The following is a 19883-nucleotide window of genomic DNA, read 5'->3' on the forward strand; positions in this document are numbered from 1 at the left end:
TTGTGTGATTTAATAATTATGTAAATGCATATAAATAATGCTGTAATATAAATTGAAGACTTAGCAAAACAGCAATAACTGCAGAAAGGATAAGGTTTCTGTGTCCTCATTAATAATCATGAGCTACATGTCTGTAGTTCTTAAGGATGACCACACTGCCCTTCAATGCTTGAATTCCTGACCGAGGTCTGATTACTTATATCAGACATGATGTACAAATGAAAACACTGATCTGTTTCTTTTTCAGATCTTACAAAGAGCAGCAGCGGCTCAGCAGCACTTGATTTACGCAGTCCTAGCTCTCCAACAGCTCGCCAGGTCAAAGGTCAATGGCTACCCACTCTCCTGCAGCTCCATTGAGAAAAAGAGGGCAACAAGTCAGGCACTGCACATTAACACACACAGACACACACACACACACAGTCATTCACGGGTCCTTTTACTTTACACACCAACAGATCATGCAGAGAATAAAGGAATGAGAGAAAAACAGAGAGAGAAATGTGAGAAAGTGAAAGAAATAGAGAAAGAGAGAGACAGAGAGAGACAGAGAGAAAGAAGGAAAAGACAGCAATGGTAAGTGAAAGAGAAGGAGAGAGCGAGAGAGAGACGATGGAAAAAGAAAGTAAAGAAATGAGAAAGTGAAAGGGGAGAGAAAAAGAGAGAGAGAGAGAGAGAGAGAGAGAGAGAGAGAGAGAGAGAGACTGAAAGAGAGCAATGTGAGTAAATGATAAATTGAGAGAAAGAAAAAGTGAGACAGAAGGACAGAAAAAGAAAAAAAGGGAACATGCAGAGAGAAGGGATGTAAGGCAATGGAAAAAAGAAAGAGAGAAGAGAAACAAAAAGAGAAAGAAATGGAAATGAACAGAGAAAGAGAGAAAAAGACAGTGGAAAGAAAGACAGAAAGAAAGAAAGAGAAAAAGGAGTGTGAGAGAACAAAAAAGAGAGAGAGAGAGAGACAGAGAGAGAGAAATAGAGAGAGAAAGATAGAGAAAGAGAGAGAGAGAGAGAGAGAAATAGAGAGAGAGAGTGAGTGTAGAGGCCAGATGGGCACCTTCACAGGCCATTTATCAAATCCTCTCTCTCTCTCTCTCCTAAGCCCCCATGTAATTCAGTAATCATTTCTATTATCATCTAATGACCTTACAAAGTCTACAGCAGTTAGCACGGTCCCTACAAACAGCACAGCTGTTCAGATCACTGCCCCGCCCTCGTCTGCCACCCCCACACACACCACACCGGCCGCAGAAATGCACTCTGAACCCCACAGGTCACTCAGGGGTCATCCCATGCAGAGACACAGAGCAGGATGTAGGTGCGACAGGCCAAAACGCCTGTCAGAATGAGCCCTACCTGAGAAAAAAGTGTAAGTGTGCGTGTGTGTGTGTATACCTTTGCCCAAAGCTATCTCGACCACATCGTGTCTATGCAGGCCTAAGAGGTGTAGGACAAGCTGTCCACGCATTACCATAACCCAGAGCACATCAAAGCCCTGTTGTTTTACTGCCCAAAGACCCCCGTCCCCTCTGCCTCCTCAATCCTGAATCTTAATCACTCTGATCTCTGCAGTAGCCCTCTACTGTCCCCATTCAATGACAATTAAACCATGCCTAAATTTGAACCTCACAGCTACAAACCTGTATTACTCTGTATATAAAGTCATATACATGTATATCCATGAGTAAGGGGTGTAGCAATTAATAAAATTCATAATTCATCTGTGTTTTGAATACATTTTCAACATAGCAGAGAGCCTAAAATGTGCCTTATGTTAACAATATATTATACTTCTATAAATCTACTGTAATAATCTATAGCATTTTTATAATCATTTGTGTAGGACCCTGTGGTAAACTATAGTAATGTCCAAATTCACCATAGGACTCTTATAGGAATCCTGTAGAAAATCCTGTAATATTACTATAGATCTTCTATTATAAGGGTATTGTTCATGTTAACGAGTAGATATTACCATTTTCAGTTTATTAGAACATTCAATAGTACGAAAGGACATTATAGAGAATAGTAGGCACAGTACAGTGTTGGCTGTTCCATTCAGACTAACATAGAAACACTAAACAAATGCCGTTACAAATAAAAAACGCTATTACAAATAAAAAATATACAAAATTAAAGGCAAATAAAAATCAAATGTGGCGTAGTATGAGAGAAAAATGAAGTAAATGTGAACTAAGACGATGTCTACAAGCTAAAGCCTTAGGTCTGAGCTAACGCACTAACCATAAACTAACGTGGCAAAAATGAACTAATGCGCAAACTGCAAGGTAGGGCCTTAGCACCAAGCTAAAGCGCTAAATGCAAATTAGAGTCGTGAATGTAAACAGCTGATTTTAAATCAGTTTAAAGAAGAAACAGTAGAAGGTTTGAATAGTGGCATTGCTGTCTGAAAAGGAAAAGTGGTGTTGTGCCATCTCTATTCTTTAGAAAGTGTCTCTCTCGTCACCCCAAATAAGCATTTTTGGCATCTTTGTCTCTAAGTATAGGAGAATGTAGCGATTTCTTCAAGTTTCAAATAAGCCGACTGGGCAACAATCAATATAATCAATATAACAGGACATAGGTATTGACCAGTTCCCCAAAACTGCACAAAAATGGCCAGGAGTAAGACTTTCCTGGATGGATGATTTCTGAATCTATCAAACCGGGGGAAGAGAAATGCATGCCTGTGTGTGTATTTATCTATCTGTGCGTAAGAAAATGGGGAGTAGAGAGCGGCATGAATGAGCGAGTGAGTTTAAGGGAATAGATGGGTCACTAGGGTGGTGGAAGTAAAGTCATCATTCAACCTGAGTACTTATAAAGCAGCAAGAGGTCCCCTGCGGTCACATTTAGCATTCTCTCTCTCTCTCTCTCTCTCACTCTCTCTCTCTCTCTCAAGCCTGCAGCCCCATGCCCTGCACTCCGCACCACTTAAAGCGCTGTTTCAGAAACAACGGCCGTCTGAAAGAAGCTCGGAAGGCTTAATCAATCAGGCGGCCCATGCTTGTGTTTATGAGTCTTCGGCCCCAGCGATCCATCATCCTGGCTTTAACACTCCAAACTTTAACGCCATTATGCTCCGAGACAAAGGAGGCCATAATCGGAAAAGCGGAGTCCTCTGCATACTAAACCAATAAAACAATTAGGCTTTTCACCACCAAATAAGGAGCATGAATCAGCAAGGAAGGGTTTTTGCAAAGGAGGTGTGGTGAGGAATTAATGTTTAAAGGTCCAATAAGGACGTGTTGAAACAGATGCTGAGTTTAGTTACAGAAAACATGGTAAACATACAATAGTAATCAGTTAATAGTTGCTATAGAGTCACTGAATCTGTGTAAAAGGATTTGTTGTTGCAGCACTAAAAGCTGACCCTAACCTTAATCCTAACTCCTGACTGGGCCTTTAAAGGAACATATTGTGGTTGCATTCCCATCATTTGAGAAATCAAAGACAATTTTCTCCTACCCCAAATGCAAGACACATTTACTGTCTGAAATCTGTTTAGTTTTGCACTAGAGTTACAAAGCTTCTAGTCCACCTGTCATCTATATAAATGGACAAACATACTTTGCATAGCTATAAACAGCACTATTAGCTTAGACTGTCTGTAGTTTTGTCCATGTTAATAAAAAAAGTGCATGTCATAGTGTCAGAAATAACACAGTGCAGTCTGAGACGCGTGTGATGATTTAGGCATGCAGCTTGCATGATGCTAATTGCTCAATGTTGCGTTTTCTTGTTAGCTACATTATCTTCGTAGTTTGAGCGCATAAGAAAAGAAGAATACTAGTATCATCTGGGGACAAATCGGGAGAAAATATGTACAGAGTCATTCTATAAAAAGAGTACCATTTGAGCTCAAGTTTGATGCCGTGTATAAGGGAAAAACTTACTTAAAATTCCATGTTTTTCAAGCTTAAATATGTTCATTGTAATTTAAAAAGGTTTGCTTGTATATGTACAGTACTATGCCAAAGTTTCAGGCGACTGAGAAAGTTAGAATTAAAAAGCTGTTGATCTGGGCAGTATTTGTTTAATTGGTCACAAAAACATTAACAAAAATACAAATAACATTAATACAAAAAGCAAACGGTTGTTTAACCATTTCCAGACCTATAGGTCCATATAGACAGCCAGCAAATTACATCTGTTTCAACATTAGCATAAACTAAACATGCATTTTAAGAAAAATATAATTTGCTTTACTTTTGCTCCCCCAACTCCATCTCACCAGTTTATTTAGCCATAAAGTGTCTGTCAGTGCTGTGATATTCCATAATATAATATGTAAGTGAAATTATTTGAGCCTGCAGAAGAGGTCAAAAGGTGGTAAACTTTATGTGTATTTAACATTGATAATTTTCTCCATCCTTAACAGTGTCTGACAAACACAACATGTCCAACCTATCACACAACAGACAAAGAAAACAGGTTTTTTATGATTTGTCTTGCAATACTCACAGAAATGTTCTGAAATGTTCTGTTTATCAAGGGCTAACAAGCCACTTTAGCCTCAAATATTCCTCCCCATCACAACTTTAGCATATTAAAACTGTATTTCTCAGTGTCATTTGGCACAAAAAAAATATGCTTACTGAGGTGGAAAAAAAATGTTTTTTTGTTAAGAACAACTATGAAGGACAATAAAAGCATGATTTTCTGAAAGGAAATAATTTCAAATGAGCATGTCCATTTGATGACACATGATTGAGTGATGAAGGGCTGCTTTCATGCTAACAGCATTCAAAGAAACCATCCTGAAAGTGATTATGAAATTATTCAGTGAATTAGAATAAATGCTTCATATACTCACTGCTAAAAGCATGTTACTGTCACCCTGCCTGTGTGTTATGTGTCAGAGATAACATCAGCTCTATCTTATCGCACTGTGTTTAACGTCGCGCAGGGCAATGTGGTTCTTTTCCTTTAAATTTCGTCTGTTGACAGGCACTTCACAGACCCAGGGCTAATGTGGGAGGTTCCGTTATCAGGCCTGAGCGGGGAGGATGGGGGGGCGCAGGAAGTGATAGAGAGCAGAGGGGTGGGGGTTCAAACGCATTAGAACGGAGAGCGTGAGGGAGCAAGTCTGACCCTATCTAATCTCTCCCACTGATGAAATAAACTTGTGTGTGCAGGGTCGGAGCACTGAAAGCATGCGTGTGTGTGTGTCTCTATGTGTAGACACTGCCTTGATGAATGGACAGGCATGGCCTGGTCTCCAGCTTTCGACGCCTCTGCGAAGAATGCAGCGACCCAACGGCAGAGAGAGCCAAGCATCAACACTCGCACAGAAACATACACAAAGAGGAGGGAGGCAGGCCTGAATGGACATTAGTCAAAGGTAATATGTGTGTTTAGGAAATGTCTATTCAAAGCAATTTAAAGGAACAGTTGGGTGAAAAATCTAATGCACACAATTTTGCCTTTCACAGAAAATAGAGCACATCATCAAGACATGTTTGGTTTCTGAAGCTCCTTTCTTTAGTCTTGCACTGGATGAGGCTAAATGAGCCAACGAATAATGGAAGCTTATAGCCACCCATTAGCAAACCGAAAACTATGTGCCTAAACAGGCCTGGCAGCAGGACTAAATCATGAGTGGGTCATCTGAACACCCCTAAAATGCAGCTATATATGAAGCTATGCATAAAAGGTAGCATTTTATACCAGGTGAGCTTGTTATTATAGAAGTATATGCAAAGAGAAGTGGGCTTAGTGGTGCATTATGACTGTGTGTTGGGGCACTGCCCCAATAAATGACCCCCGATGTTGCGCCTGTAGCTAAATCAACACATACTTGCCTCAAAGTGTGTTGAGCTGTTATGTAATCTGAAATAAAGTGGCTTATATTGTTTCTGACACTGTAAGACGTACTGTTATTTATAAAAATGTACAAAAAATAGAAAATCAACAAAATTCAGGCTTCAAGACTGCTACAAATGTTTTTAGCTGTGACATACTTTTGTCCATTTTCATATAACAGTAACAGTAACAGTAACAGTATGTTACGTAGTATCAGAAAACACATAAGCAGGTCTATTAGTAAAAGATCATAATGCTAAGTGTTCATAAGCTTCCGTTACTTATTGGCTACTTTAGCCTTAAAGCTCCATAAAACTAAAAAGCAAACTTCAAAACATCATGTGGTTTTTCTAATGCGGATGCGGACACAGACGCAACGATAGGGGGTGTGTTTAAGCGTAATCTTCATCAAATAAAAGAATATAATAATAGTGCAGTTCAGTATATTTGCAGTCAAAGTTTATTGTCTTCTGTAATCTGGGCACAAAATAACAAATCTAAATCTGTAATTATTCTAGTAAGAAAGAATGGAATCGTGAATGTCATATGAAGTTTACCATCCAAGGCTGTTTTGTCTGAATGTGTGTGGATGCTTAGGCTGATGCCTTTTTGTCTGATGTCCACTTGTATGAGAGCTGGGACAGGACATTGTATTTCCAAAGAACTGAAGCTGCTTTGTCTGATGTCTGAAACTTGACGCTATGGTTTAAGGAAGTCAAAAACATATACCACAACATAGGCTGCTTTCCATAAAGGGGTGAGAAATGTCTGCCCCAAAGCCTCCACTCAAGCGTGTTCAACCATACAATATAATGTACAATGTACAACAGCATTTTACTTCAATGTATTAATAGGCTACAATTAACTCAACATGATTAAAAGTTCAGTTATATTCGCATGTGTGAATCTTAGTGTCTCGCTATGGTTCACATGAAACAAATCAACAAATGAATGACAAGTTGTTAAGCCAATGGTAAACAAGTTTGTACCATCACTGGGGTATGCTACAATTGTAACTCAGTTAAATGTCTCTGGGCACAGGCCTCACTGGAATGGTTACACATGCATGCACTCCCACCGAAAGATGTTTGACCTGCTTTAACGGGGATTAATGAAGATGATGAGCTCTCTTTGATAGCTATGTCTTACAGAAGAATCTGACCTGGTGGGCATGCCAGTGTGTGTGTACACATGTCCAAGAGTAGTGGGCTCCTGAGGGGACCAAAATTGGAGAGAAGTGGTGCAGTGTAAACAGCAGTGTTATCTGTGTGTGTGTGTGTGCTATGTGTTATCTGAATGAATGGGCACTGTCTAAGTCAGTCTTATCTCTGAGGAAGGAAGTCACTGGGCTATCAGCGCACACGTGTGTGTTTATGTAGGTGCATTTGAAAAAAAGAGAGGGAGAGAAAGATAGCAAGCACTGTGAGGGATTTCCCACCAAAACATTCTCCAAAAGAGCAATTTAGCATGTAAGTAATTATAAGTATAATAATATAATTATTAGAAGTGCACTTAAATGAAGATGCCTGTTAAAAATCAAATTACAGGACACACCAAAACCAAAAAGTGTAAAACAGTGTACTTAAACTTATTGAAGTGTTGGTTACTGTATGTGCCATGAAACAGTATGTGCCTTGACATAAGAGAGCAGTTGGTTATCCAAGGTAGTGAATTCCATTATTTTTTATTTGTACTTCGCATTTCGGCACTGTTTGTGAATTTTTTCACCATTTCAAAATTTTTTTTTTTTTTTTCCACATTTGTCTTAGTTGGACACAGTTACACAAAGGTTTACTTCACACAGTATTGTTAGTTCATCTCCTTTTTGGGGTTATGAGTATATGCACGTTTGTGTATGTATGTAGACATGCATCACTCTTACCTATCCCTCCAGGTCTGTCTGTGTTGTTGTCTGTCAGTCAGAGCATTCAGCAGAGTCTCAGCCATTTCTCTTCTGTTCTCCTGAACACTGCTCTCATCCTCCACCACCGCCAACAGCAGCTGAGTCTAAAACACACATAAACACAGGCCTTGTTTCGGCTTCATGCACTGTTTATTACAACATGAAAGTAGAGGAGATGAGGCACCTAACACATTTTGCTTTTTGCTAAATACAGATCAGCTTCCCTAAATCCAACCTGAAGTGCAAATGTTGCAAATTAACCCACAGATGGGGTTAAGAATAATCACTAGTTATGAGTTATGAGTTATGAGGATCAACATATATCCAACATAATGAAGGTAACTGAGTTCAAATCAAGTTCTTTGTTGTTCTTGGTTGTAATATAAATCATCCCTGATATAAATACAGTGCCGGTCAAAAGTGTCGACACACCTGAATGAATGTGTGTTTTCCATAATCTTAAAAACATGTACATCTAAAAATCTATGCTTAAATGCTTGAAACTCATGTCTAAGATAAATGTGAATAATAAAGTATGAATGTATTTTTAAAGATATTGAAAAAAATATATATATATATCACTCCTCAACAAGTACTTTTTCAGCAGCCAACAATCGCTCAGCACAAGTGGAACTTCTTCAAGATTGCTGGAAAAGCATCCCATGTACCAAAGCTGCATCAAGGCAAGGGTGGGGGTGTTTGAAGAATATAAAATGTAAGATTTGATTTGCCACTGCATAAATAATTGTGTTAGTACTTTTGATGTCTTCACTAATATTTAAAAGATAAAGAAGTCCCCTCATGAGCAGGTGTGTCCAAACATTAAACTGGTATTGTATTTACATGATATACTACTAAATGATATGCTGGCATATAACCAAGGTGAAAGCAAACATTTACACAGCAGATATGTCAGAATTTTACTTATGTTTACTTTTATAGTGAATTTTGGAATTGGAACAGACTTTGTTTATCTAAAGCATCCTCATATTGTTACAAGTAACTATAAGGGTTTATAACATCAGTGTCGACACCAGCAGTCCCTCAGATTTAAACCAGCAAACCTGCATTTACCAACCATTGACCTGCTGTCACTCACCAGTACAATCTCAACCTTTAAAGCATTCAGGCATGTCTATAGTTGAAAAGCTGTTTCAACTCAAAACCAAAAGCTATAACATCATTTTCAGCAAGTTAAACTATATACAAAAACTTCACCTAAAGTAAAGTTACATTTAAAGTTGCATTTACAGTGCTGTGAAAAAGTACTGATGAGTCTTTTACATCGCTGTAAAGGAATTCTGGCCCACTCTTTGCAGAACTGTTTTAATTTGGCTACATTGGAGAGTTTTCGAGCATGAACTGCCACAGCATCTCAGTGGGATTCAAGTCAGGACTTGGACTTGGCCACTCCAAAACCTTAATTTTGTTTCTTTTGAGCCATTCACAAAAGTTTTGAAAACTCCCCTTTAAGTAATTTTACATGTCTTCTCTCTCTCACTTTCAGTAACGTACATGATTGAAATCCTTCCTCTGAAGTCAATCAACGTCCACTGTACCCACACAAACTTTTTAGCACTAATTCATCAGCATCTACACCACCCACAACAAGCACCCTTATCAGGAAATGAGGAAAGTGAGCATTAGTAGCAGCTGTAGAGGGAAGCACTTAGCCTTACTGACTGTTTAACAAATCAATATACACTCATTCCCTTAAGGCCAGAGGTCAGATCCATTCTGGACTAACCATGCTAGCTGTTACAGTCTACAGGAACAAATAGCAAAACCTCAGCAAGTATTTAGAGTACTGCCAAATCAAGGAGGGAAACTAAATTACATTGACCGAGACGTCAGAGGATGTTAATGACACAGACTATGTGTGTGTGTTGATGATATACACATACTTCTAATGTAATAGAGAAGCATTTAGCTGTTCAACAAGATGTCAAGCTCAGCTTAGAGTGAGAGGGTGCCATACAGGATAACGTGAGAGAAGGGCAGACAGGGATACAGCTCTCTATGCGTGTAAATTAAATGTGCTTTCGTGACTGAAAGCTCCCTCTTTCCCTTTGACGTCTTGTTATGAGGCGGCTTCTCTTCCTGTCACATTCTTTCGTCTCTGTCCGTTACGCTCCTCTCCTCTTCTTTTTCTCCAGCCCATAATATCCAAACCCTCTTTTTCCTCTCTTAACGTCACTCTGGCAACCAGCCGCCCGTCTCCAGCCTGTTTGAGAAAAGGTGATGTGTGTGTATTTGCGCATTTGCATCCTATCGTCTGATGGATACGACAGGCCACTCAATTGGTGATGACACATGTGAACTCTAACACTAGAAGGTTAAAGTGCTGAGGGGTGTGTGTGTGTGTGTGTGTGTGTGTGTGAGTGACCAGGTGAGTGAGACTACAGGCATTTTCAAATTTTGTCAAAAACTGAAAAATGGAGATACAAGGTTTTCTTCTGATAGCAGCAATATATAAATATAAATATATACGTTTATATTTATATTTATATTTATATATACAACAGATAGACAAACACAGGTGAGGTCCTTTAAACCTGGAAACAAACAACAGAAAGTTTTAGAATCTTGAAAATCTTGAAAAACAAAAACAATGAACAATATTACAATGAAATATATATATATATATATATATATTTGAAAGTGTACATTAGATCGAGGTGATTATTAACAATGAAGCAAATTTTACTCTTCCTTCCATTGCAACACCTGTTTAGATACTGATCAGAGGCTTTTGCACAAACTTTTGAGTCCATGCCAGTTAAAGCACACACTGTCACCAACAAATCCCATAAATTTCTGAGATAAGAAGTTTCGTTTTCTGAAAGAAATACAATAATAAAATTATAAATAAGCAAGCAAAAAAAACAATTATAAAAGCATATAAATTAGGGTGTCCACCAAGCTGTTATTTCTTACTGTAAAAAAGACAGTGGAATGTGAAACACATAATTTTTTGTGCACTAGAACTATAATTAACCTTAGTTCCATACATTTGAAATTCCACACATTTATTCATATTTTATTAACTTTACTAAAATACTTTGGGTTTTCTTTAACTTTTTTTTCCTTATTCTGGTGTCATGTAAGTGTACAGTAAATTATCAGAGCCTTGTCACAAGATCAACATCTTTGATAAATAAAAATCACATTCGAATCACATTGTTAAACCCTCAATGTGACATGGTTAAAGATTATATTGCCCAAATCATTTATGTTTCCATGTTAGATCACATGGAATGCCTTGATTCATTAAACACCAAAAAAAAATCACAAGACCTACTCCAGACTTCTGTGATATTAATAGTGTGAAAGCTACTATCATGATACTTATTAGCAAATAATATTTATTGTTCAGCCCTAGAACGTGTGATTGGTGAGGATGCTTATGACACACAATATAATATACAACTATAGGTTAGAGTTCATTTGCATATTGCAAACATCTAGCATATCACTCTTTTCTTCTCTCATATGACAGTCCCTGTCCTCTTTGCCTTAAGCGTGGTGATTGGCAGTTGGTGAAACTATGCGAAAGTGCTTTCAGTATTGGTTCATCTCGCTTGTTGCACAACAGCCTCACTCGTCTCTCTCTCTCTTTCTTATCCCTCGTTCATGCATGAGACACCACTTCTGCATCTCGCTGAAGCATTACCTGTCAGAGACAGCCATTTAACCCTTTCCTGCCCAGGTGAGCTCAACAAGAAAGGAGCTAGAGCCTTACAAGTACCGCTTGATGAAGACCAAAGAGGTCAACAGGTCATTCTGGATAGAGATGGACTCACTTTAGACTAAATACAACAAGGTTAAAAACACACACAAGTGGTGGCATGAGTGAACTCAACTCAACCCAAGCAAAGATGGCTGGAGTAAACAAAAGGGGAGCTGAACCCGTAAAAGCTGCTCTTTGTGCATTTGTGTTTGTTTTTGTGCAGTTTTGGGACAAAAATGTCCTAACTTTGCTGGAAAGCCAGCCAACAGGGCTAACCTACAGCAAAATAGTGCTGAATTTAGAAAGTGCTATTGTACATTTTTTTGCTATGTTTTCCTTTTTTTAAACCTGAAAGGACAAACTATTTCTTTTTTGCTACTGAGGTTAAAAGTTGCGCTTAGAAATTTCTTATTTTATATAAAAATACAGACTCAGGCCACACAAAGAATTGCATTTTCATCACAAAATGAGCGTCAAAAATAAACACATCGTTCCAGACTGTAATGACTAAATGGATCATACTACCTTACACATACACAGTGACACGGGACATCATTAGATATGTGAAATATAGCAATAGAAGCTCAACAAATGCTTTCCTTTGGTAAACTTTCCCATGTGGAGGGCAAGTAACTTCACCATTCAGCTAAAAAACCACTCACAAAGCATACATGTGTACAGCTCAAAAACTACTCTAGCCTGCAAAAATGCTTGAAACATGATTATTATTCTCACTGCAAGCCAAATTGTATGAAGCAGTGTCGGCTATTGTAACAACAAACCTGCATTATCACAGAGCTTTTTTAAGGAATCAAATATATATTCTTTTTTCTAAGCCTATGTAGGAATCACGTCTGTTTTTGGACTAAAGTTGTTCTGCCGTTCTTCATTAAATATTGCATCAAGCATTATAGTCACTGAATATGCACTTTCTACCACAACTTCCAAATCTGTTCACTGATGTCTTTCCCATGGCTCTAAACACAGATGCCACATTAGTCACTACTGAAACACCGTTAAGTAGCTAATGCCACACATGCCCCATAATGAACCTTTAGTTTTCCTCTTGCCATCTTGATAGGTGTTATATCATTGAAGTCTGAAATCACTTGTCATATTAATAATAGCTGTTTTTGATTCAATAAGAACTTATACAGTGTAGATTGAAATACCATAAGCTAGACACCAGATGGCATTTTACGATTTTATTCAATAGTTTTATTCCATAGTTTTTTGTTGACCATCTAACCGTTGGACTATCATCAGGAGGTCGCAAGTTTGAACCCTGGTGACGGTGCAGCCATCCGTGGCCGGGAGTCCAAGAGAGCACAACTGGCCTTGCTCTCTGGCTGGGTAGGATGGCTCCCCGTCTGTCTCCATCACTCAAAAAGCGATTCTAGTCAGCACAGGCATCTGTTAGCTGATGTAACAGATCTGGTGGTTGGCGCTTTCCTCCAAGCGCGTTCGGCTGTCCAATGACGTTGTGTTAGCGGCAGCTTGAAAAGATGCGGTGGCTCGCTTCACAAGTTTGGATCACCACAAAGATTTCATTCTCAATGTCATACAGCTTTCACAATCATTAAGTAATCATCTCCAGCTTTTTGCATCATTCAGTCTTTTACAGTGCCATACAAATGAACTGAAACGTATGCATTGTCATTGTAATATAATTTTATATATGCTCCTGCAACAAAATTGTTTTATATTACTGAATGGCGATTCAAAACTTTTGAATGGTATATGGGACATGCATATGATCCATGAGCCTTACAATGTACAAACCTGTGTGCGTGTGTGTGTGTGTGTGTGTGTGTGTGTGTATGTGAGTGTGTGTGTTTACTCCAAGCTGACGGTAGCTGTCCTCAGCTGGTGTGTGTGTGAGGGGTGAGAGAGAGGACAGTGGGCCCTGGGAGGTGGAAGTGTGTATTTGTACAAGGAGGCACACACCCCAGTTTGGCCCACTCAAAAATAGTAAACATACACAGTCACACCAGCACACACACACTGATCCAACAGATCTGACAGTCATTTATGTGATGGATGATGTTACAGGGAACTGAAACTATAAACAGTCAACACTGTAATCTTTTGATGTGATCTAAAACACACAAAATGCAAACTAAAAATGTAAACTGACTAAATGACGTAAAGTGACAGGTGACAAATTAGTGTTCACTGTAAATCTCCAGCAGTCGTATGTCCGTTTCCTTTTCATTTTGTTCTCACTGTTTCACACTGTTGTTGAATCATGCAGTGTGTGACAGTTATTGTTTATCCTTACATGACTTGTTATGGCTTGAAAGAAAAAGAGAAGGCTAATTTTGTGCATATAATGTGAAATACTGTTAATGCTGTTTGTTATATCATGATATATATATATATATATGTATATATATATATATATAATTACAATGAAATTATAAATTTTATAATTATACTAAAATGTATAATATTATTATACTTTTTTTTTTTGTCTAGAACTATTCATTTTATTAATTTCATGAAGCAAAATTTCAGTAACATGCAAGTTTGGCTTCATTTTGTAAGTGAAACCAAGTTAGAACATCCTCGACACAGAACACACTTTTTCACATTTTAATGCACAATTACTGTTTATTTGCTGAATTTAATATTTTGAGGAAACAAATAAAACAGAAACTGTGGCCTGTGCAAAAGTTATGGTAAATGTTACATTTTATGTTATTTATATATATTTTTTCCAATATGTCAAATTAAATTAACAGAACCTAAAATGTACAGCAAATACACATTAAGTTTGTTCACATTCACTGTAGAGCATGTGTTTTGCATACAACTGCACGTTTTTACTGAAAATGTTCCTTGATGATTAATCCCAAAGATTCAAAAACCATCCTCTCTCAGAAAAGATGTCTTTTGGCCTGTCTGTGGCCTCTTCCTGGATACCACTATGAATCTTTCCAGAATAAAAAAACGATCCACCGGTGCACTTAACCTATGAGACCATGATTCAGCAGCACTAACTAGAGGAAGGCTTCAGATGGACAATAACACGACACTCCTGCTCCATCATATGAAGAACTAGGGAGCTATAATCCTACCGGACGTGTGAGTGTGAAGGACTACCATACGGTAGTACATAATTTGGTAATATTAAATTAAATTGAAATAAATTAATTAATAATAACATTGAAATAATAAGCATGTTTTTCAAACTCATTAACTCTTAACAACTTCAAATAACAGCAAACAAAACATACACACACATAACACACACAAAACACACACACACACACACACACACACACACACACACACTCTACTGTCATACTCTCCTGTCGGACTCTACCGCCGAGATGCAAAGTTCCCCACTTGCAGCTCCTGCTGCCGCCACAAGAAGTGTCCCAGCTCGCGACCTAGCCAAACTCACTGCCTATTTAAATTGCTACAGTGGTGAAAAGTGGCAAGGCTTGTGGCCTAGTCAATCTCTGTTACAGAGGTGAGAAGTGTCCCGGTTCGTGGCCTAGTCAAACTTTGCTACCGCAATGAAAACTGTCCCAGCTCACGGCCCAGTCAATATACACCACTGCAATGTAAATTCTTTCAGCCAGTTCTCAGTCGATGATGGAAAACTTCCAGGCCAGCAGAGCAAGATCAAAACAAAACAAATCACAAACAATACAAAACAAACTAACAAAGTCCGAATATAAAACAGCAGCTAAAATGTGCGGAGTGTACACATAAGTGCAAGAAATGTAGTAGACAGTTTTCACTTTCTTGTAGCATGATACACTCTAATCTCTAATTGTGCGTGTTTACGGCCTTTCTGGTACTCTATGTGTGTTGAGTGAGCATGCCATTCATGACATGAACCCCATTAAAAAGTCAATAACACTTTATATAGGATCGCTTTAGGTACATATAGTGCCTTTTGTTGGTCAGTTTACAGGAACAAGTTATACAATGAGAACGAGTTCAATCTCTTAACTGCATTTAACACTGGGCCTGTGGCTGTGTATATGTGTGTGTGTCCTCTGACCCCCCCCACAGTGATTGAGTGCTTGCCCTTTCAGCCAAATTGACCTCACGAGCACTCGGAGAGCCATCAATCGCCCCCTTCCAGCCAAGGAAAAGGGATTATATGAAGTGTAAAACATTAGAAAAATGTGTCTGCAACATCACATCAACATGTTTGAAGAGAAAAGAGGACCGAGACAATAGAGACAGTGGCGGTTAAAGGACAGCCTGGATGAGGGCGAGCGTTTGAAGGCTTTGTTAATGGCCGCATGGGCTAGGGCCTTTTGTTGGCCTGCTTCAGGCACCTACATTGCTTCAGACAGCTGGACATATGCTTTCCCCTGCAGTAAATGAGGCAGAAGCTAAAAGCTCTGTTGTTTTCTCTTCTTTTTTTCAGACTGGGAATGCAAAAGTGGGTTTTAACAACTAGGCCAACTAGCTGTTCTGGCTATCATCGCACCCGACACCGATCGCATGTCTCGCGCCGCGGAAAATACAAGAGAAGAGAGGCGAAAGATCGCCTTTAGAGGTTTAATGGCTAAACCACTTACTCCCAGTATAAATGGAGTCTGCAGATGTGGCCTGAAGTTAGAAGGTAAAGTGAGTGCAAAGTAGAAAAGCAACTTCTAAAGCCGTTAAGCTAATCTTCTTAAATTTAGTACATACAGATCTGTGCAAAAGTGAGAGACTGTCCTTGATTTATTTAATCCCGAGTCAAAATATAAATTTAGTACATGTTATTCATTTTTTAGCACCAGGAAAACAACATACAACACAGAAGCCTCAACCACTATATGTATAGTCCACTATATAGTGAGAAAAAAAAAATATTTATATATATATATATATATATATATATATATATATATACATATATACATACATACATACATACATACATACATCATCTAAACCGCTTATCCTTCTGGGTCGCGGTGGGGTGCTGGAGCATATATATATATATATATATATATATATATATATATATATATATATATATATATCATCACATTTTTTCTAGATTTAGCATTTGCAGCTTCCATTTCATTTTAGGAGACTTGCTTTCAGTTCGAGGAAGAGATCTACAGGTATAGTTCAGCTTTAGAAGGTGACTGCATTTTCTCACAATACCATTACTCATTTACACTCATCAGTACATAAAACCTCAATCTACATCTCAGACGTCCAATTTTGGTGTTTTAGTGGAGATATTCCTCTTTTTGTCCATTTCCTTTCCTCAGTAACAGCTTCCTGACAGCTACACACCCTTTCAGATCCATTGTATTAAAGTGTCATCTCTCAGTGGAAGAATGGACAGAAACACCTGTGGATTATTTCAGATCTAACACAAGAGTGGAGCTTAATTTTCTCCTCTCTCTCAAAGATGAAAGCATTAAGTACAGTTTATCTGATGGTGGCAATTGTGCTGGTCTACCAGGTCATGCATGATTGTTAGGAGTCCTGTTTCATGTTTTAATGTTTTGAACTCCTGCATTTTTTTCACGTATGTTCCTTTGACTTTCCCTTTTCTCATGAAAGTGGATTATCTTGCATCCAATCTTCTCAGAAAATCTCTAATAATTAATAACTTAATAAAATAATACAAAAATTACAAAAAGTAACTAAGGTTTGACTGATAATTAAATAAATCATGGGTGGTCTCTGCCTTTTGTACAGTACGTTAAAGGAATTGCTGAATAATCTACACAATTCACCCTCCTGCCCCAAATGTCACTGATCAGCCAAGACATGTTTAGAGTTATTTTTGTGCTGGAGCTGCAAAGATAATGTAGTAAATCATGGACATCATGACTATTTAAAAAATGTATGTATGCTGTATGTTTCATTACAAAGAGAGCATAATTATGCCTGTTTAACTGGATTTAGTGCAGTGCAGTATGTTTAATGTTGAATTAAATTCTTAATTAAGTTCTTTTTTTAACTGTTCCCCCCTCAGAAAAACTAAACATCATGATGAGAATTATGTATGTATTAAGAAAAAAAAAAAAAAAAAAAAATATATATATATATATATATGTATTATGAAAATGTCTTTAATTGTTATAATGTTATATTTTTGCCATTTAGTCAACCTCTACTACTGCTTTTGACTCTGTTGTGTTTTTGTCCACTGCCATAGACAACAGTATGTCATAAAATGTCTGAATGCACATAAATAAGTCTATTTGAGAGAAGTGTGTGCAAGTCAAGTGGGTGATGATTTAGGCTGTTTTCATGACGCTAACTGTTAGGGTATAAGTTTGCATTACTTCTTAGCTTCAAAGTGCCTTGGCTGATCAACTACATTTAGGTTAAGAGGAAAATTGTGTATTTTTTTTTAACCACACTTTTCAAGCATCTGGGGATACTGAGAAAACATTTTGACATAGCTCTTTCATATACATTTCTTGTTCACACACATACACACACTATCCCCATCTATTCCTGGATCTGCATGATGAATCAAAGCCGTAGATAAGAATCTTATATCTACTCCTGCTCTTGCCAGTGAAAGCTCTTTGGCTGCAGGAAAGAAGCCAAAACCTTCCCTTCTTGTTCCTTTACCCAGCTTCATTTTCATTGCCTAAAGAGCGCTAACCCTGTAAAGGAATCATCATTTATCCAAACCCTGAGGTATTTTCATTACATTAGAGTTTCTCCTACGGTGGCTGCTAAGTGACATTTGGGAAAACACTCGTGATTGACTACAGTTAGTGTTGGCCCGCCGCTCAAAGGAAAATGAAACTCTGCTCCGAGCAGACAAGTCGAAGCCTCACTGCCGTGAGGCCGTGAAGCTGAAGAGCTCGTACAGCGCACTGTTGGGTTTGAAGTGTTTGCATTTTTGTTGTCCTTGTGTTATGTGCTTTGCATCTTCCTTGTTTTGGGTGCGTTTTAGAACAACAGTAGCTTAGTCATTTTTGATATGTAGTACAGAGTTTGTTACAGCTTAGGAGTGTTTTCTACCACAACATTCCCTCTTATAATAAATAATTTGATGCTGCATGCTAATCATATTTCATTCTGTGTTTTATGAAAAGTAATGCAAAACATAATGACTGTGTGCACTACAGAAGATATGAAAATTTTGTCACAAGTACTATCTATGTGATTCTCAGTTGTCAACTGGGTCAAATGATGTCAATTTCCAACTGACGATCTTTTACACTCTAGGCAAAATGGAAAAATGTAACCATTTGTTACATTGTTGCTATCTGTTGTAAAAAATGCTTTACTGCATCCTACAGTGGTGCTGCAGTAGTCTAGGGCAGGGGTCGTCAACTGGTGGGCCGCGGTCTGAGGGTGGACCCGGTAAAGTATTTCAGTGGACCGAGCATGGCTTCTGTGCTCCAGTTTATCCAATCTAATGCATTTGTGTATATGACTTAGCCGGAAGCAGTTCATAAGAACAGAGACAACTAGGTCTCTCATAATTACTGCATAATCATATAATCACAATTATTTAAGATGAGCGCATTTATGCAGTAATTTAAGCTGGTTGCAATCGTTTTCTACTGTCGTGAGGTTTCAGAGTCACATTATGGTAAAGCAAACAAAACGTGAATTGGGTGCGTTGGGTTGAGGCAAATACATGTAAGTAAAAGAAAGCAATAAATGCGTTCATTGAGATATGAAAACAAAAAACTAACTTGGTGTTCTAAGATGTTTAGAAAGCAGTGCTGACTAATGTTTGTTCATTTGTAGCTATTTTAGACTTTTTCAGCATGTATGCTGGCATAGTTCTCTTGTAACTTTACTTATATGTACATATAATACAGTGAAACTTTTAACATTTATGTGAGTGTGCATGCAGTACTGATTCAACAGTACAACCAGTGTTAATAATGTAAAACAATAAACAAGAAAAGACAATTAAATTGTTAATTGCAATTATTTACATGACAATTAACTGTCAGCTAAAATGTCATGATTGTCATAGCCCTAGAGACAATAGGGCTAGATATCAGGTCAGAAAGTGAATAATTTCACATATTTTTGTATATTTTAAAATTCAATTTCTGGAGTAGTGAAGTGACAACATGGCTTGTTAACAAAAGGAAAGTTGACAATGAACAGTGTTGAAAAACAAATGAACAAATGAAATTTTTCTGCTTGTTTCAAGTTCAAAACTGATCTGTTCAGAGCTCTGGTGCTAGTGAAAAGAAGGGTTAAGCATCAGCATCTCTGTAAATAAAACACTTCAAACTCACCCACCTACAAAATACAGTAAGATAAACCCAAAGCTCAACAGGAAACAGGAGCAAGAGAATAGTCTTTATTAATTTAATTAAGTTTAATAGTTTTAATTTATTACATTTAATTATGAAAGCATTTTGTCTTCTGTGGGCAAATATTCTAAAAGACATTTAAAGGTAACCACGGTCTTTGTTCACTTATGTTAGTTTGTTTATCCATACCTTTGTAAACAAGAAGTTTGATGTAACTGGGCCTCCG

The 19883-nt window shown here is 37.8% G+C and overlaps 1 protein-coding gene across 1 annotated transcript in view; it reads right to left on the reverse strand.

Moving 5' to 3' along the window:
- fto (FTO alpha-ketoglutarate dependent dioxygenase) overlaps window positions 1–19883 on the reverse strand; it is a 230536-nt gene that overhangs the window by 120588 nt on the left and 90065 nt on the right. Inside the window, exon 8 of the mRNA XM_036584026.1 lies at window positions 7685–7809. Coding sequence (XP_036439919.1) covers window positions 7685–7809 — 125 coding nt within the window. The remainder of the gene's footprint in view (window positions 1–7684; window positions 7810–19883) is intronic.

This window comes from Colossoma macropomum, unplaced genomic scaffold (assembly GCF_904425465.1).
Source record: "Colossoma macropomum unplaced genomic scaffold, Colossoma_macropomum, whole genome shotgun sequence".
In the NCBI taxonomy this organism is placed as follows: domain Eukaryota; kingdom Metazoa; phylum Chordata; class Actinopteri; order Characiformes; family Serrasalmidae; genus Colossoma; species Colossoma macropomum.